Source organism: Saimiri boliviensis, chromosome 16, assembly GCF_048565385.1.
Source record: "Saimiri boliviensis isolate mSaiBol1 chromosome 16, mSaiBol1.pri, whole genome shotgun sequence".
NCBI lineage: Eukaryota > Metazoa > Chordata > Mammalia > Primates > Cebidae > Saimiri > Saimiri boliviensis.
In genome coordinates, this window is record NC_133464.1 from 73,903,707 (window position 1) to 73,924,431 (window position 20,725).

The 20,725-nt window shown below is 34.2% G+C and overlaps 1 protein-coding gene across 17 annotated transcripts in view; it reads right to left on the bottom strand.

The window, feature by feature from the left end:
- Positions 1-20,725, bottom strand: part of NBEA (neurobeachin) — a 702,569-nt gene that overhangs the window by 491,819 nt on the left and 190,025 nt on the right. For all 17 annotated transcript variants that reach the window (XM_074387836.1, XM_074387843.1, XM_074387839.1 and 14 more), the window contains 3 exons: positions 10,850-10,958; positions 492-573; positions 147-270 (listed from right to left, as the gene is read on the bottom strand). In XM_074387836.1, coding sequence (XP_074243937.1) covers positions 147-270; positions 492-573; positions 10,850-10,958 — 315 coding nt within the window. The remainder of the gene's footprint in view (positions 1-146; positions 271-491; positions 574-10,849; positions 10,959-20,725) is intronic.

Genomic DNA, 20,725 nt, shown 5'->3' on the forward strand with positions numbered 1-20,725 from the left:
TTATGTCCAAGAAACATAAAATGCCTTTTGTGATGATTAAAAGTATTTGTAGCATTATGGAAAATATTTGAAATGAATTCAAAATTAAAAAGAGAGAAAATACTAATTTTGGAATAAAGTTTTGTTATAGTATCCAAACTGCTTACCTTCTATTTTCACGGCTGTTACTGAAAAGTTTTATCATATCAGATAAAAATAAACGACGAACTTCCATCAGCTCTGCACTGGGTGTAGAGTTTTTTAACAAAGTTGCCACCACTTTAAGAATCACTGTAAACAAAGAAAAAGAACTTGAAGATTTGTGACCATATCGTATCTTCAACTCAAAAAGTATTTATAAACCTTCAAATAAATAGCACTATAATAGGTGAGTTAAAACTGACTTGAACTAGGTAAACACCATAATAATCTAAGGGATTAGGAAAAATTTTGCTTTAGTCTCTGTTGCCGTGTGCCTACCACAATACAATAAAGAACTGCGATTTGCTCACTTGGATTCTGAATTTTCACTGTAGAATCTGGCTCTGGATGTGGTTTGTGTACGACTTGAGTACATACTTGCTCTGTCAAGATCTGAAAAATGAACAATTTGAACTTCATTTAGAAAACAATTTAAATCATAATTGCAAAATATAGATATACAAAGAACTGCAAAAAAAAAAAAAAAAAAAAAAAAAAAAAAGGCCAAATCAAAAGAACAACTTTTCCAAAGGGATTTTTTCTTTTTCTTTTTTTTTGAGATAGAGCTTCACTCTTATTGCCCTGGCTGGAGTACAATGGTGTGATGTTGGCTTACTTCAACCTCTGCCTCACAGGTTCAAGTGATTCTCCTGCCTTAGCCTCCCAAATAGCTGGGATTACAGGCATGCACCACCACACCCAGCTAATTTTTTGTATTTAGTAGAGATGGGGTTTCACCATGTTGATCAGGCTGGTCTTGAACTCCTGACCTCAGGAGATCCACCCACCCTGGCCTCCCAAAGTGCTGGGATTACAGGCGTGAGCCACCGCGCTCAGCCCTAAAGGAACTTTTAAATGAATTCCACATAATTCTAAACTCTAACTCTGTCTTCACCAAATTTTACTGATTACTTATAGATACAAAACCAGAACCAGTATCTATAAAAGAAAGATTAATTAGGAAATTCGTGAATTTATTATTGGAAATACCTTTTCAGTGTTCACAAAATTACCTACTTTTTTTTCTTTTTTTTTTTTCTAGAAACAGAATCTCAGTATGGCACCCAGCCTGGACTGCAGTGTCACAATCATGGCTCACTGTAGCCTCCAACTCCTGGGCTCAAGTGATCCTCCTGCCTCAGTCTCCCAAGTAGCTGGGACTACAGGTTCATGCCACCACATTCAGCTAATTATTTGTTTAGTATTTTTGTAAAGATGGGGTCTCACTTTATTGACCAGGCTGGTCTTGAACTCCTGGGCTCATGTGATCCTTCTGCTTCAGCTTCTCAAAGTGCTGGGATTAAACACATGAGCCACAACACCTGGCCCGGACTTCAGTAAGTGTGACAAGGGAAAGTTTTTCCTAACAATGTGGTTTGTTGTTATTTTTTTTTAATGAGTCTTTAAGTTCTTTTTTTTTTCAAATACAAACAACAGCTAACCAAACAAAGGAAAGAGAATTCTAAAACATTTACTAACTTTCCCACTGAAATGTGGGCTCTGCAAGAGGAGGACTTTGAACATCATCTTCACTGTTATATTCCTAGTGATCAGCATCAATGCCTGACACATACTAGTGCTCAGTAAATAGTTGTTAAAGAATAATTAATTTAATTATATATAAATAATGTATATATGACTGTTTACTGTATTTTAGGTTTAAGATTATGTTTACCTCTTCTCTTACATAAAGCCAATGAGGTTATATTTAATAAAGACATCATTTTATATCTGTTTAGCTTTAACATGGCAAATTCTGAATGAATAGTTCTAAGTCAAGTACAAAAACTACTGCAAAACTACCAATGTTAGCTGAAAGGCCAGCTGAACATAGCTATATTGTAGAAGCTGAAGATGGAAAAAGTAAATTGAGAGAGAGGAATCGTTTCTTCTGATTAGAAAAGGACCATGACATCCAGAAGTCTCATTTTTCTTCCCTTTCTGCTCAGACTAAGACAGGATGTTTACTTAAGTATATTTGGAATGTTCGTGAAAAAGATATTGACTTGAAATAAAAACTGCCCTACTATCAAATAATAAATATAGCAAATAATTACCCTCTGTTCTTATTCTCATACTTTTAATGAAACTAAACACTTCCTTGTTAAAACTAAACAGTGTTTTGGAACCTTCTAAACAGAGCACTCCACACGTGTACTCCTAATCAAATGGGGTTGACATGAAATAAAATTTCTTTGAATATCATATACTAAAGAAAAATCAGTTACTGCTTGGTATATACCTATAAGAAATTTTCATACCAACTTTCCCCAAAGATCACGGCATACAGCTATAGCTGAGGGGATGGGATCCCAGAAAATTGTGGTTATAAATAAAGGATTCAAAGTAACTTCTGATGAGCTTGAAGGAAACCAGAACATACTCTCTCATGGTAGTTAAAATGTTCTCAACCAAAAGAGAAGAAATCGCATTGCCCAAGAAACAAAAGTGTATATACTGTCTTTTTAAGTCCCAACTTTATCATCTAACAATGAGAGGAATAATTGTCTTGCCTAGCTAATAAAACTGCTAGGAAGATTAAATAAAGCTTCATACATGAAAATAGTTTGAAAACTGTAACATATTCAATTACAAGCATTTTTAAAATTACAAATATATATTCAGACACTCAATTCAACATGTATTTATTAATAACCAGTTATGTGTCCACACTCTGCTAAATGTTTGGAGACAGAAAATACATTGCTAGGTGCAACTACATTTCTAGTAGCAATTTATTTAATTATTGTTCTGGAGGCAGGCATAAATGTATGGCATATTAAGTAACAAAACATGGTAGACTATTAAGAACCTATGTAAGTTTAAAAAAGGGAGAAGGGGAATAATGAGATAAATAAAAAGAGATGAATGTAGACCCAAACATTCTAATGAAAGGATAGGACTCAAGATGGGCCCAAAAAGGTTTGACTGGCTTGGATTAATAAGAGATATGCACAGTAACCCTAATCCACTAAAACAAAATTGTATGGAGGTTCAGAGCTGGCTATGGAAATGAAAACCATGTGCATTTAACACTTACAGCACATCTCAATTCATACTAGCCACATTTTAAGTGTTCAATAGCCACATATCCCCAGTGGCTATAATGCAAGTATTCGACAGGGAGGAAAACAATAGTGAATCATAAGCATGGAGGTAACTTTATATGCTACATACAGAGATACACCTGAGCCCAATGGAATTACTTTGCAATTCATGTGTTACAGAACTTTAGGCTGGAGTAGGAGCTACTGAAGCTATCTTTCTGATGCACCTGCTCCCCAGCTTCATCATGCATTTTATAGTATTACTAGGCTCAACTTTTTGAGATGACGTGGTAAAAATGGGTGGTAACCCTGCTGTTGCATCTAAGTGCCACTGTAGGTATTTGGGTCAGATAATCTTTACAGGTTTGGATAAGCCGTCTAACTTTGTGACTTTTTCTTCTGTGAACAGAAAGTTTGAATAAGATGGTAGGTAACATACTGTCCACCCCTAAGAGTCTATAATTCTGAGAAAAGTTTTATTAAGTACTTCGTTTTTAAGTTGACTAACTCGTAAAATGATTGCATTAATAACCTGTTATAACCTTACAGAAACAGTTAATATAAAAAATATATGTTTCCTTTTAAACTGGTTAATTAAGGAACAAAGCTCTCATTTAGGCTGTAAGATCTTACACTTGGCTTCTGTGTCACCACTAAATGTTTAATTAAATTAAGAAATCGGTATGCAAAAAGAACCTACAAAGCAAAAATAGTATCACAATGAAGTAATGAAACAGATATTATTGTTGAGAATTACAAGTATATTAAACATAGAAATCTCCTTATTTTGTCTGTAGAAAACATATTCTAAAAATCAAACAAGTCTTAAGTACATTAGAGAGTGCTACAAATCATTAAAAAAAGAAAAACATAATTATTCATAATTTAGAGATGGAGCAACAAAGCAAAACTAAAGACACAAACAGAATTTAAGATACAAGTTTTATAACTATTACAATTCCTAAATAATACGTATATAAAATAGTGTTGAGTAATTTCAAAAAGAAATCCATTAAAATTAACTCAAATATTAGTATATATTCTACAGAATAAATTCACCTAAGAAAACTACAAACATAAATATTATCTTAATTAATAATTTTTTTGGTTTTCAAAATAATTAAGATAGATTTTACATCTCACAACTTATATAATGTTGTCTGACATGTCCTGCTAAAAAATCTGTTTTTGTGCCTTAAAATTTATTGTTTACTGTATTACAAGCATCGTATCAAACTTAAAAAAATTAAAGATCACTATAACATGGTCTTTATCCTAGTAAGACTTCAAAAAACTTTTATTAAAATAACATAGAATCTCTTCTTTTTTTTTCTTCTGAGAGTGAGAGTCTCACTTGGTCATCCAGGCTGGAGTGTAGTGGAGCAATCTCAGCTCACTGCAACCTCCACCTCCTAGGTTAGAGCTATTCTGCTGCTTCAGCCTCCCAAGTAACTGGAATTACAGGTGCACACCACCACACTCAGCTAATTTTTTGTATTTTTAGCAGAGACTGGGTTTCACCATGTTGGCCAGGTTGGTCTTGAACCCCCGACCTCAAGTGATCAACCCGCCTTGGCCTCTCAAAGTGCTGGGATTACATGCATGAGCCACTGTGCCCAGCCTATTTTCTATTCTACTTTAAATTATCATTATCAACAACATAAGTTGTTTGTACACATTCCTAGAATTGTACTAATATTTATTTTGATACATTGCTGAGATTAAGGTGATTTCCCCAAATTAAAAAGAAGAAAATGAAGATTAAAAAAAGGTTTCAAACTCTGAATTATCAAATAATTAATTGTGCTAAGAGTACAAAACCTGGTTGATGATAACAAGATGAATTAAACCTAAGCAGCAAGTCTGGAAGCAATTTTCTTTTTCAATTAAATTTCTTTTACTATGTTAATGAAAATTTAAGTTGATATCCAACACACAAATTAATTTTTTTGCAACTAGATTGGACCCACCAAAAGATGTAATGTTTAAACTCTGGTGATCCAGAAAGAGTAATCCATTGTCCTGTCATTCTGATTATACAATTTGGTTTGGCAGTAGTATTAAAGCTTATGATGAAGACCCCTTCTGCTATTTTGTAGGATTAACAATGCTAACCATTCATTCATCATCTTTCTCTTTTGGCATTTTGTACACTTACATTAACTTTTCTTTTTAGCATATGGGTTCATTATAAACTCAGAGTCCTTCAAAATTTATTTCAATTAACCATGATTATTATTCCATTTTAAAAACATATTATTACCAAATTGGTCAGAGACCTGTAAGTTGGTTCCTTCATCATTTCAGGAGCTCTGCCTCATCCCACAACCAGTATCAGTGAATCCAAACTTATCTTGACTTTTCCTTATCTAAGACATAGGACCAGCAACTATTTGGCTTTGTTTTGTGTAGAGTATCACTACAGACCAAAATCTGGATGCTAGGAATACACAGAAGTATAGATGGTAGGTAAAAATGCCACTGTATTTGTGTTGAGTTGTTTTTCAGGAAGACTAACAGAAATACATATATACTGTGTATACATGTATATGAAATTTTCTTATTTAAAGGTTAGGAGTATACAACGGTTTTTCAAACTCAACGTATTATGTTATTATGCTACACTCAATATAAACTTTCACAGACTACATAGACTTTGTACTCTATTATGAATAAGAGGTCAAAATAAGCAGATGCTCAAAAATTCATGTAGGTAAAACAATGATTAAAAACTTACATATGCATCACTGACCAAAACAATTAGTAGGTTTAAAAAATCAAAACATAAACACAAGTTCATCAATATTAGGCACTGGCCTTCAGAAGCCTAATCTGATATTGTAGCAGGTCCTCAGAGGAGGACTTCAATGCTGTCAACTGAAGAAAAAGTCTTACATTTTTGCATTATGCATATATATCAGAGAACTTACCTTTTTATGATTACTTATTAGTGGTATGACATAGAGCAAATTATTTAACCTGTGAGTCTTAGTTTGTCTGTTTTAAAAAGCAATTAAAAAGACTATTATCTTAGGGTAGTTGCAAGATCTGAAACAATATACATAAATAATTTACCCTGTTTGTCCTAAGAGGTGCCCAATAAAAGGTAGTTACTATTACTAGGGAAATACAATATCAGAATAAAGAAAGGAAATGACCTCATTAAGCTCTGCATTGGGAAAAGCCATTATGTTAGTCCTTACTCAGTCCTGTATGCTAAATATTGAAACAATACTAAAACACTATTACAATTCAAAAAGGCATTGTTCAGAAAGGGATAGCCTACTAATCTTAGGATTTGAGAAATAACTGACACAAAGTGGGAATATTAAGCTCAGAAACAAACAAATCAGAGTAGTCAGTAGGTTTCTTCACTAATCTGAAGAGCAGCCATTCCTAAATTTACTCATGAGAACATAAAATAGAGAAAAAAATGTATAGTTAAAAGTAATATTACAGAGCAGGGGTCAGAAAACTATGGCCTGTGGGCCAAATCTAGCCTGCCACCTGTTTCTGTAACACAGTTTTACTAGAAAACAGCCTGTCTGGTTCATACTGTCTATGGCTGCTTCTGAGCTGTAACAGACATGAGTAGTTGTGTCAGATACTATATAGCCCACAAAGCCTGAAAATATTACTATCTGTCCCTTTACCAGAAAAGTTTGCCCTTCCCAGCTATAGATAAATATTTTGTGATAAATATATCTGTAATGATAAGTGCAACAAGCTGGACAAGAAAACTATATTTAGGATAACATTTTATAAAAGTTGTGTGTGCCTATGTGTATGAATTGAGAAAGATATATATTCTTAAGTATTAATCAGAAAGTAATGGCTAAATTTTATTCTGGTGCTTTTCTACATTTTCCAACTTTTTGCAATGATGTATATTAATTCTGATATAAGATTATAAAACAGCTTGTAAGGAAAAGAACAACAAAGGGGAGTAAAATTTCTCTGTAGTGCTGTAAAGCAGTAGTCAGCAAATTTTTACAGACAAGATCAGACAGTATTTTAGGATCTGTGGATCATTATAATCTCCATTACAACTAAACAACGCTGTCACTGTAATGTCAAATGATCAATGGACTTTACTTAATGAGTTATGTTCTATAAAACTTTGTGCATAAAGGAAGCAGCTCTAAACCCTCTTGCATGCAACTCTTTCTCTTGAGTATACCCACACTCCGCTTTCTTGAGTGTGTACTTTTCTCTTTGTAATAAACCTCCACGCTTTCCTTATTTTCTTACTCTTCCTTGAACTCCTTCTCACAATGGTATCAAGAGCCTGAACATCAGCTGAAGTCAAAGTCCCACCAGTGTTTGGAAATCTCACCTTGCCCACCTGTATTATCTTCATGATGAGCAAGGCTGGATGGAGCATCAGCAGCCCCATTTTATAATCACTGGCAGTCAGCTGTCCCAAGAACAAGTCAAAGCCAAGGGTAACTCTCTTTCAGAAAATGGAGTGCAATAGCCAAAGAACAGGACCCTAAATTTTAATACCATCTTATAATTCAATTTTTTTTTTGTGACCATCAGAAGAAATGGACTCAAATGTTATATGCACAGGCCTTCATGGCTCTTTATCAAAACCCTGAGCTTTGCAGGAATTACTGCCTTTGTTATGCTCATATCCCTTTCTTTAAGGGAACCAAATGAAGAACCAGATATCCTAGATGATCCCCTTTTGGAAAATACACCTCTCCAGAACCTTCCCCAGCCTCCTAACCCAGACACAGTCTGGCACCTGCAGCAGCTTTTCCCTCTCACTCAGCTCCACCTTTGACTCCCCAGTCCAGTCTTCTCCGAGTTTCACTGTCTCCATCCCCCAGACTCCCACTAGTCTGCCTCCTTACCATCCTATATGCCCTTCCCTAACAAAGGAATGGAGCCCTGCTGGGGTCACCTGCGTGGTGTTTCTTATCCTTCTAAGGGACCATTATAAGTTATGCCCTCTTAGGGAGGTGGCCAGAGGGGATGCTGGGATCATTCAGCATCAAGTTTCATAATGTCTGATCTAGTACAACCCAGACAGAGGTTGAGCTGATTTTCAACTAAATTCATGAAGGAATTCTGGGCTTTCTCACTCTCATTTGAGTTAACTTGGAGATATACTCCTATTCCATGTGTTGTACCCCTGAAGAAAAGCAGAATATTTGGGCAGAGGCCCAGGCTTATGCTAAGCAACCTATCTTCTGAAGAATATGCTGTGGGGACCATGTCTGTACTTAACAATGATTCTAACTGGAACTATCCGCAGGGTCAAGTTAATCTAAGAAAAAGAAATCATATGTTGATTTGTTTAGTGAAGGGAATGAAAAAATGTACACAAAGCCTGTGGACTATAATAAAATAAAAGAAATAAAGAAATGATGAAAACCCAGCTTTGTTCCAGAGATCCATTGTGGAAGCCCTAAGAAAATATACTAACATTGACCCCAACGCTGATGCTCGCCGAACTTTACTCACACACGCTTTATTAGCCAGTTAGCACCTAACATCAGAAGAAAATCACAGAAATTGGCTTTAGGATCCCAATGCTTATTAATTAAATGCTTGATGTGGCTTTCATAGTATTCAATAACAGGGATAGGGCTGAATATGTTGAAAGGATCTAGTGTGGCAAAAAATGAGAAAGACAACAGGCCCAAATGATAGTAGTCATTATAAGCAGCACTGTAATGGTTCCAGGAACACCCGTATTTGGTGTAAAACTAGACAGCATCACAGTTCTGAGAAATATCCACCCTTTATAGCAATCTTTACGCATATTCCATCCCTTGGTTGAAGAAAGTCATAAAGGTAGCAACCCCAAACACCATTGCATGTAATCTCTCTTAAGTATGCTCACACTCCGCTTTCTTGAGTACGTACTTTTCTCTTTGCAATAAATCTCTGTACTTTTCCTTAAAAGAACCCAATCAAAAACTTTTATTTGCAGACAATGAAATCTGAATTTCATATAAATGAACAAATTCCAAAATACTTCCCCCGCCCCCATCATTTAAAAATGTAAAAACTATTCGGTTTGAGGGCTGTGCAAAATCTGAAATTGAGCTGATCTGTTCCATGGCTTACATGAAAAGAAACAGATTAGAGAAGTGTAAATTTGTTTTTGTTTTTTTGTTTTTTTGGGTTTTTTTGGAAGGGAACAGGGTATCACTTGATCACTCAGGCTGGAATGCAGTGGTACAATCTCAGCTCAGTGCAGCCTTGACCTCCTGGGCTCAAGCAATCCTCCTGCTTCAGCCCCCGAAGTAGCTGGAACTACAGGTTAATTTAAAATTATAGAACAACTCCATTCAGAATATCAGCATCTGCCTTTCTCAGTATCTCCCATTTTCATTTTTAAAACATTTTTATAAAGAAATCTATAACAATGAGACATTCTGTTTAAGGTTTTCTGACCACAACTCTTCTGAGTTAGGAATAACATTATGAATATTTAGCAGTACCTAAGAGTATTCTCTTAGCATGACTATAATGCCATTGCATAACAGACATAAAGCCTTGTCATCTAAATCTATAACAAAGTAATCTATACCCCAACTAAATTTCAAAGTATGAGATCACAAATCCACTTTTCTTGGTTTGACATGATGGATATTCACTGGTATTTAAAAGCAAAAAACTTAGGTTTGGCAATACAAGTGATACATTGTTCAGTTATTACATCACTGTAATTTCTAGTTTGCCAAGCAACAGTGCAAGGTGAGGAGAGCATAACAAATATTCTTGTTACAACTCTTTTAACTCTGTGATTGTGGTGCAAAAGCAGCCAAAGGCAATGGCTAAATGAGTGTAAACTGTGTTCAATAAAATTTAAAATCCTATACATTTTACAAGTCATACATTATTTTTCTTTTGATTATTTTCAACCATTTAGACATATAAAAAGCATCCTTAACTTAGAGCCTTACAAAAATGGATGCTGGCAGTTAGCCCTTGTGCTAGAGAAAAGACCTGGGACCACTGAAGATCAGTTACAGGAAAGCAGAGTTAAGGTTAATGTAAGGGGACATTACTAACATTTTACTAGCATTTAAAAATGACAGTAGTCACTGTATGAGGTAGTATGCACATTTCATGAAAAATACTGAGCCAAAAGCTGTTCCATCTGTTGAAAATGATGAAAAAGGAACTTCAAATTGAAATAATGAGAGCCAAAGATGCTTCCAGATACAATTTTTGCAAATAATTCTTACCTAAATTTTAGCCCAGCAGCAACTCTAGCTTAATACTAGCAGTGGATAGCTAATAGAAGCAGTAAGGGAGAGAGAAGGAAGGAGAGAAAAAAACAGAGCAGTGGGGATGGGGAAGCAGAACTAATATAAAATATGTAATAGATGTAGTTTTTTGTTAGAAAGACTTTATGTGAATCCAGTCAGCCAACCCATACTTGAAGAAAAGCTCTTGGATCAACATAAAGAGATTGGCAAAAACTGTACATGGATATGTTTTAAAATAAAATAAAAATATAAGGTATGTATTCATTTTTTAACGATTCTGGTTTAATTAGCTTTTAGATTAACAGACCAACTACTCATTTCAGTTGCATAGATTTAAGAGAGTTTCCACGTATACACTTAAAACTTTCATCACACATTTTTTATTTTTACCTCATAAAGTGTGTTGTATGTGGTGACAGTCACAGTGTTTGTATGCAACATCAGCCTTTCTCCAAGTAGAGTGAAAAGACTATGGGTGTGCATAATTTCAACTTTTCTCCTGGAGAGAAGGGGGAAAAATAAAACACCATGAAGCACATTGGGTTATCAGATCATGCGACTTTTAGATAAGAGGAAACAATCTACAAGCAGATACAGAATCATACAAGTAATTATTTTTATGAACTTCCATCTAAACAAACAACAGTTTATAACACAACTGTGTTCTAAAGCTCCAAGACGACTATTGAAAGACTTCTCAAATAAAGTATCTGTGTGAACTAAAATGTGAAATATACAAATTATGGAATATTACATAAGTGTCATTGTTATTTTCAAATTTTTAGTAACTTTTTAGAAGTTATTTTATTGGGTTAAAATTACTGGTTTCCTCTATCACAGAGACAACATAATTTTTAAATCATTTCTGTCCAAATTCAAAGTTTATAACATAGTCTGTAACCAACCTTAACATCCAGAATCTAAAATTATGGTTAAAAATAAATACTTTAGCTTAATGTTGAGGTCATAAAATAAAATAATTCTGCCTAATTAAATTCATCATTGCTTGTATTTTTGGTCTACCAATGGATTTTAAAAATACCTTTCTACTTAATATTGGCTATTTAATTGTGTCCCTCCCATACCCATAATTAGGATAGAAGGTTCTATTAAAGACCTCTTGGAACTCTTAATATAGATATAGACACCAGAATAAAGGAACCAGAGTTTGGTGATTACTTGAGCTGTAATTCAAGAATTACTACAGGCCTCTCATTTGTGTCACTTCCTTAGAATTCAAGATCTGGGCCAGGTTCGGTGTAGCTCACACCTGTAATCCAAGCACATTGGGAGGCCAAGGTGGGTAGATCACAAGGTCAGGAGTTCAAGACCAGCCTGGCCAATAAGGTGAAATCCTGTCTCTACTAAAAATAAAAAAAATTAGATAGGTGTGGTGGTAGCACCTGTAGTTCCAGCTACTCAGGAGGCTGAGGCAGAAGAATCATTTGAACCTAGGAGGCAGAGGCTGCAGTGAGCCAAGATTGCACCACTGCACTCTAGCCTGGGCAACAGAGAGAGACACTGTTTCAAGGAAAAAAAAAAGGATTCAAGATCTGGATCATTTTCTCTCCCAACTCTCAGTATTTCATTTCTTTCTTGGATTTTCTATTGTTGTCTGGATTTGGCAACTGTGACACAGCCTGACAAAGTAATCACCAAACTCCGGTTTCTTTCTTGTGGATTCCACATCTAAATTACATTTCCAGCCTCTCTTACAGCTAAGTGTGGCCATTTAACTGAGTCCTAGCCAATAAAATGTGAACAGAAAACTTGTAGATTATTTTTAGGCCTGGTCCATAGGAAAAGCCCTCATGCACATGCTCCATGCTCCTTCCCCAAGCCAGCAACACAGGATCCACAGGAGGAAGATATGGAGCCACAAGGTGGAAGAAGCTGCCTGGGTCTCTAAATCAACTGCTTGGGAAAATCTATTGGGATTTTAAGTGAACATAAAAAAAAACTACTAGCCTGGTAAGTGACTAGAATTTCACTGTTTATCAGCTACAGCAACTGTTGTTACCTTAATTAATACTGAAATCAAATGAAGCATTTATGTGTGTACCATTCATCTGCAAGACATCTCTTCCAACATCAGCCTCCAAGATCTACACTCCATTACGAAAGACACAGGACTGTTGATCCCCTCACCCTAGCCACCTCAGTCAAAGCAAGGAAATGGCAAAATGACCTAAACTCAAGAGAAGCCAGGGCATCTGTCCTGTGGCTGTCTTTGCAAAACACTTAAATATGACTGAAAAAGGTCAAATGGCTACTTAAAACAAAACAAACAACAACAACAACAACAACAACAAAAAACACAGGGCTAATGAGCATTATGGAACTATGGAGGCAAAGGTTTAAATCTCTTCCAACTCAAGCCTCACCCGAGAAAAGGAGGCCTTAAGCATTCCTTTACTGCCAATCAGGAAAGAACAAACGACAAAAGCATTGCTGTCGAAATAGATCTCTGCTATAAGGAGCTGGTAAACATATGTCTAAATTAGTCAATCTGAAGGCCAGCTCAGTGGCTCATGACTTTAATCTTACCAGTTTGGGAGGCCAAGGCAGGAAGCTCAATTGAGCTCATGAGTTTGAGACTAGCCTGGACAACACAGCAAGACCGCATCTCTACTTAAAACAAATTTAAAAAAATAAAAACATTAGCTGGACATGGTGGCAGGCTCCTGTAGTCCCAGCTACTCAAGAAGGGAAGGATGGCTTGATTCCTGGAGATCAAGGCTGCAGTGAGTTTGGGCCACTGCACTCCAGCCTGAGCAAGGGTGAGACTTGGTCTCAAAAAAGTTAATTAGTTAGTTAATTAATTAATTAGGCTATCTGAAATTTAGAATAATCTCTTAACTGTGCCACTATTACTTCAGCTACCAAAGAAATCCATGCCCTCTTGATTATCTCCTCCAATGCAAATGTTTTTACAGATGCTTAATTCTAGGTTTGGGGGAACTTTAAGATACTGTGCATACACAAGGGAAGAGATAGGTCAGCTTTCTCCTGTGGTTTGCTTTAAAACAATACTTACCAATAAACTTTACTGCACAGCAGTCATGAGATAAACAAAATGCCATCCATCATCTCAGTCAGGGAATGGTGCACTAGCCCTGTATACCACATGACTTTCTTCCTTATATGACTTCTAATGAAAGACCTAGTTCTATGGATTTAGCTCAGGAAAGGCTTCAGTGGGGCATTTGCTGGAAAAACTAACCTTGTAATTACCTTCTAGACCTAAAGCGACTTAAGTTTTTAGTGCTGATTTGTTTTATATCTTGAGTTTGACAGGATTTCTGCCCACCTGGATCGAGAATGTAATCTTTTTTTTTTTTTAAACAGAATCTTGTAATCATGCAAATTATAGATTTATTAGTTTACTACACATTCCACTGAAATGTATTTCAATTTCATTCTTCACAAAATAGTCTTTTTGAGGGGTGGTCAAAGATATTTCTTGTTGCTGGGTGTGGTGGCTCATGCCTATAGTCCCAACACTTTGGGAGGCCAAGGTAGGCAGATCACTTGAGGTCGGGGGTTCAAGACCAGCATGGCCAACATGGTAAAACACTGTCTCTACTAAAAACACAAAAATTAGCCTGGCATGGTGGCATGCACCTATAGTCCAGCTACTCAGGAGGCTGAGGCAGTTCATGTCAACTGAACCTGTGAGGTGGGGGTTGCAGTGAGCTAGGATCATGCCACTGCACTCCAGCCTGGGTAACACAGCAAGGCTCCATCTCAAAAAAAAAAAAAAAGATACTTCTTGTAACAATTCAGAAAAAATGGGAAAACAGTAAAGAAAACAAAAAAGAAACCCCATAATTCTATAACCTGGACATAATCATAAAAATCATTTTACATTCAGATTAACTGCTATGCATATAAATCCATATATGACAGACAAATAAAATGAGAGGAATACAATGGCAATTGTTCTACATAAGGTAATTTATAGTTTGTTTACTTTAAATCAACAATATATTGTATATTTTTCAGTGTCATAAAATATAACTAATAAGAATAATGGAGCATAATTGGCCGAGCACAGTGGCTCACACTTATCCTAGCACCTTTGGAGGACAAGGCAGGAGGATCACTTGAGGTCAGGAGTTAAGAGATCAGCCTGGCCAATATGGTGAAACCCTGTCTCTACTAGAAATACAAAAATTAGCAGGGCATGGTGGCAAGCACCTGTAATTCCAGCTACTCAGGAGGCTGAGGCTGGAGAATCACTTGAAACCGGGAGCTGGAGATTGCAGTGGGCCGAGATGATGTCACTGCACTCCAAGCTGGGTGACAGAGTAAGACTCTGTCTGAAAAAACAAAACAAAACAAAACAAAACAAAACAAAAAAAACAAGTAGCCTAATTATTTTATCCATTCACTACTGTTAGCCATACTGTAATTTCCAGTTTTTTCTACCATAAACAAATTTTTCCTGTAGGTGAATCTTTGGGCATAACCATGGTTATTTCCTTAGGATAAATTATTGCAACTGAAATGATTTGGTTAAAAGCTTTTCTATTTCAATTTTTATGAGAACTGACCTCCAAAATAGGTACATTTATATTTCTACTATTAAGGTATAAATGCATTTTACCAATCTTATGTATTATAATAATGAGAAAAACAGTCAATATGATATGTAAAAGGTAGATCTTATTTTCAATGACAAGAAATGCTGATCAATTAAAAATTTCTAACCATTTATACTACTTCCAAGAACTTCCTAATACTGTTCTGTGACCCTTTTCTCTGTGTGGTCACCTTTTTTCTACTAATTATAAGATCCTAAATAATAACAAGAAAATTATCCCTTTGTCAACTCATTAACAAATATTTTTCACTTTCTGAAATTCAAAGGATTTTTAATTTTCTTGAATAAAATCTATCAAGTTTTGATCCTGTCATTTCTTCATTTGAAGTTAACATTGGAAAGACTACCTACATCTAGCAAATACTTAATACTCATTCCTTCTAGTATAGCATTTTAAAATGATCTTTATTTTAACTCATTTTATATAATAATTGTTTAATTGGTTTTGTTAAATCATATACAATATAGAAATTCACAAAGTGTAGGGAAATAGAAAGTACAAGACTTAAAATTCTACTACCCAAAAGTAACACAATAAATAATAAACATGAGACATCTTTGTATAGAGAGTAAGGGAAGACAAGAAAAGAGAAGGGAAGAAACAGGGAATAAGAAATGACAGAAGAAACTCATACTAAATTTTATTTTAAATAAAAAACATCGAAATGTAATTTTACTCATATTTAAAAGAAAAGAGATGAAACAATAAACATTTTTTTAAAAACTTCAGATGACTTTCTTTACCACATGAAAGGCTACTTAACATGATACATAATTAACTAAACATTTCAAATTTAGAAAGCAACAGCTGGGCGCGGTGGCTCAGATCTATAATTCCAGCACTTTGAGAGGCCAAGGTAGGCAAATCACCTGAGGTCGGGAGTTTGAGACCAGCCTGACCAACATGGAGAAACCCTGTCTCTACTTAAAACAAAACAAAACAAAACAAAACAAAACAAAACAAAAAACCCCCAGCTACTCGGGAGGCTGAGGTTGGAAAATTGTTTGAACCCAGGAGGTGGAGGTTGTGGTGAGCTGAGATCATGCCATTGCACTCCAACCTGGGCAGCAAGAGCAAAACTCCATCTCAAAAAATAAAATAAAATAATCAATTTACTTTGTATAAAGACAGATAATTAGCATCCTCACACTTTATGTCACCTAATTTTTGTGAGTTATATTGCTATTTGAACATCAAGGTTTCAAACACTTAAATTATGTTCATCTTAACACTGCTGTTACGTATCAGTTGCTGGGTTTTCACCTACTTATGAATTCACTTCCTTGGCCACATCTTCACCATTTCTGGTTTCTTTCTTTTGATTCATCTCTCAACTGAATGAATGTCATTCAAGAGAAGATGAAGAAGTCTGTCTTCTGAATTCTGACTTGATATCTACATAATAATCTGGCAGGGTATAATATTCTCCTTCTTTCAGAACTCGCAGATACTGCATATTTCTTTTGCCACTGAATTCAGCTGGGAGAAGTCCGAGGCCAGCCAAATGTTTAACCAATTTAAAGTACTTCCCTTTTTGCCTAGTTTTTTCTTTTTCTTTTCAGGAACATTTTTCAAATCACTAAACTTTGATTTAAATACTATATGTTTTAATGTTACCATTCTGTGTCAAATTTTCCTAGAACATGGTGTGCTTTTTCCATACACTATGTAAGGGACTATATCTCATTTCCAAAAGGAAATTGTTTCAGTCCTTGACTTGATCCCTCAGTGTGATATATTAATACAAAAATTTGGAACCCCACTTCCATCACAGAACATCAATCTCAGTTCATTCTCCTTGTTTCAAAAAAGAACTATTTTCACTCACCAAAAGTCCTAAAGAACAAAAATCAGCAATATCTAATAAATGCCTATCACTCTAATGTCGAGATTATTAAGGGGGAAATCTAGGAATTCTGTTGACATTATAGGGATAGAAATGAGGTAATGATACTTACAAAGTCACTCCAGAATCTTTGGGTTCTTTTTTTTTAGCTGTCAATATTTTGAATGTATGGCTTTATGTGATGTTGCTTTCCTTGACTGATTACATTTGAATTTGTTGTTTTGGAGAGGGAGAGTCTCTGTTTTACTGTATAATGTTTATTTTATTAGGTTTGGACAAGGAAAGCTCTTTCATCCTTCCATCATCTTGATCTGGAAGTCCACAGTTCCAACTGTTTATTCTTTGAAAATCTTTGTGGTTGGGATTTTTTTCTTTTTGGCTGGGTGTGGTGACATGGTTTGAAGCCTTCTCTTCTGACTTCATTTCAGAAATTAAATAATTTCCCACTGCCAATTATTAAATAATTCAAATTTTAATTATGTTCCTAGTATGTAAACGTACATATATCAGGATGTGTTTCTGTGCTTTCTATACTACACCCCTTCTTTAAGTTTATTCCTTGATTTAAAGTATTCTAAACTTATTACAATAAATATTCATTATTCTTCTTATTCTTCAAACTTCTATTGACTGATTTTTTACTCATTTTTTCATGTGAGCTTTTGAAGAATTTTTTATAACCTTTAAATAAAAAATTTTTTTAACAGAATGACATTGTTTACAAAATGATTTATTAAAATTCTATCTTTATATAATTGAGTCTTTCCATTAAGGTACATGGTATAGTTCTCCATTTACTGCATTTTAAATTTTTTAATGGTTTTCAGGAAGCAATTTATAATTGTATTTACATTTCCAACTTCCTTTGGCTATTATTGTATATATTATTCTGTAGTAAGAAGCATTAGTTACCCAAATAGTAGAAACTATTATAATTTCTGATCTTCTTCAAGCTGTCAGGACAATTTTAATATTATTTCATATTTCAAAGTACATCTCCCCAGCATTTTATTTTGAGGCCAGAATGGAGGATAATGTATAGGAACTCAATACTGTATGCACCAATGTTTACACGGAAATCATATCAAAACACAATTCTGAATTAAGGGAGAATAGGATAAGTCTGTTGATGATTACTAGTGAAGCAAAACCAGGCAAGTTTTTTGTGCTTCTGTAATTTTATCTTATTTAGTAATGACTTGACGTTACACCTCCCATTTTTTAATTGATGACAGAAGTATTATATATGTGAGAAGAACCCAATAAACAAACACATAAAAACATAAAGAACAAAATGATGTTATTACCAAGAACTAGAAGTGGACCTCTTATATGTCATCATAATGGACTATATATATTTTTCTTATAATTATAATCTGTCCTGTAATTTAAAAAGGCTTTCCTTATTCAAACACTTCTTTCTATTTTATCTCAGTGAGGTATGAGAAAATTTGATTCATTTTGTTGGTTCCTTCAAAACATGAGCTTTGTAGTTAGTCATCTTTTCAACAGTTCAACAGTTTTTATTTTTCTAGTTACTTCATGTTAGCCTCCATCCTTACTAATTTACACTTCCTCCTTTCCTTTATGGTCCTTTAATTAATATGAGTTAATTAATGAGTTAAATATGAATCATGTTATGAGTACAAAGTTCCTCTTTTACTCTTTATTTTTCAATAATGAGGTATTTATTTCTGATAAAGTTTTTGCTTTAATGTACAGAAAATTTTAGATAATTTCCACTTTTTCTTTTATTTTCTTCCATTCTCTAAATGATATCTTGACACTGCTTCTTAATTTCTAAGTACATAAGATATTTTTGCACAATTTCTTTTTTATTTCCAATTTTATCACATTACAGTCAGGTAGTAGTATTCAATAAAAAGTCTACTTTGTTTACTTTGTTCATTTTATGGCCCAAGACATGCCTTGTTTTTTTTAACCTTCTTTAGCCATGAAGTATATCCTCAAAATATGTAAGACTGAACGTATTTCTGTTGAGCCAAGTTTTATGAATCTATTACTCAACATCTCTATATCTATATGTATTATCAAATCGTCCTATTCTGAGAGATACGTCATCTATACCATGATTATATTTTATCAAGTTCTTATTGCATCTCAAATAAATTTTGCTTTATATTTTTGACAGGCACTATTTGATGTTCTCAGATTTATGAACTTAACACCATCTACTTAAATTGTTCCTTTCAAACTACAAAATGCCTTTCCACATTCTCTTTTGAACTTTTAACCTCAAGTTCAACTCATTCTGTTTTGGTCTTTCAAATCCCATCTGATTTTTATAGCATCAACAAATTTCTGTTTTACTTTTTTTTTGCTATCTCTTTCTTTATTCAGTTTTTTTAAAAAACATAATAAATATTCATGCAGCCACCAACCAACTAAATAAATATTTCTAGATACCGGTACATCACCCCATTCTTCACAGTCTACTTGGGAATAACCAGTAATCATAAATTTTGTTTATTTTTCCCCATGTATATCTTTATACTTTTAAATTAGATGAATATCTATTCATAAGCAATTTACAATTTTGTGTTTACATATTTTTGAAATTTATTATTATGTATCCTGCAACTTGCTTTATTGCTTTATATTAGGTTTGTTGAAAGTAACTTTACATCATTCATTTTTAGTTTTGACTATATCCAATTGTATGACTATACCTTAATTTATCTGTTCTCCCATTCTATGTTGTTTCCAACTTTTAATTAATATTAACAATGTTACACTGAACACTGTTCACACACATGAGAGTTTCTCTAAGTCAAAGAGAGAGTTACTTAGTCATAGAGTACAAGTATCTTCATCCTTTTTAAAAACTGTAAATTGTTCTTCAATGTGAATGTACCAGTATATAATTCCACCAGTGATTGGAGAATTTTCACTGATGTACATCCTTTGTCAACACTCAATACTGTCAACAGTTTTAAAATGTACCATCCTGATGAGCATTAAATGTATGTTTTATTTGCACTTTCTTGATTACTGCTGAAGTTGAGTATATTATCCACATGTTTACTGCTAACTCAGGTTTCCTCTTCGGTGAATTGTCTGTTTACATTCTTCATGATCCTAACAGATTTTCTTTTTCTAATTTATTTGCATGATTTTTCATGTTTATGATAAAAATTCATTGTATCCTAGCTAAAGTGCAATTATCTTCTTTTACTTTGTGGCTTGTCTTTTCACTTTTTATGGTATCTTTTAAAGTACGTTTTATTCTAATGGTCAAATTTATCTTTTCCTGTATGATTTGTGTATATTTATTGTTTTAGAAATCCTTCCTTAATCCTTAATCCAAGGTGGTAATACTATTATCCTAAACTTTCAAAGAGTTTTAAATTTTTCTTTTCACATTTTTACTAGCTTTACTGAGGTATAATGCACATACCATAAAATTCACACACATTGTAAGTGAACAACTGATTTTAAAAAAGCTTTACATAGAGTAATGCCACTATCATTACAATACAGTTATAGTCCATTTTTATCATCCTAAAAAGTTCCCTGTGCCCACTGGCAGTTAATTCCCACTCACACTGCTAGCCCCATTTAACCACTTATCCGCGTTCTGGACATTTAATACAAACAGAATCATACAGTATTTTTTGCATCTAGCTTCTTTCACTTCACATAATAGTTTCAGGACTCATTATGTCATAGTATGCATCAGCAGTTTGTTTCCTTTTAATTGAACAATAGTATTCCATTGTATGGACATAAAACATTTTGTTTATCCATTCAGCTGACTGACTTTTGGATTGTTTTCGGTTTGGGGCTATTATT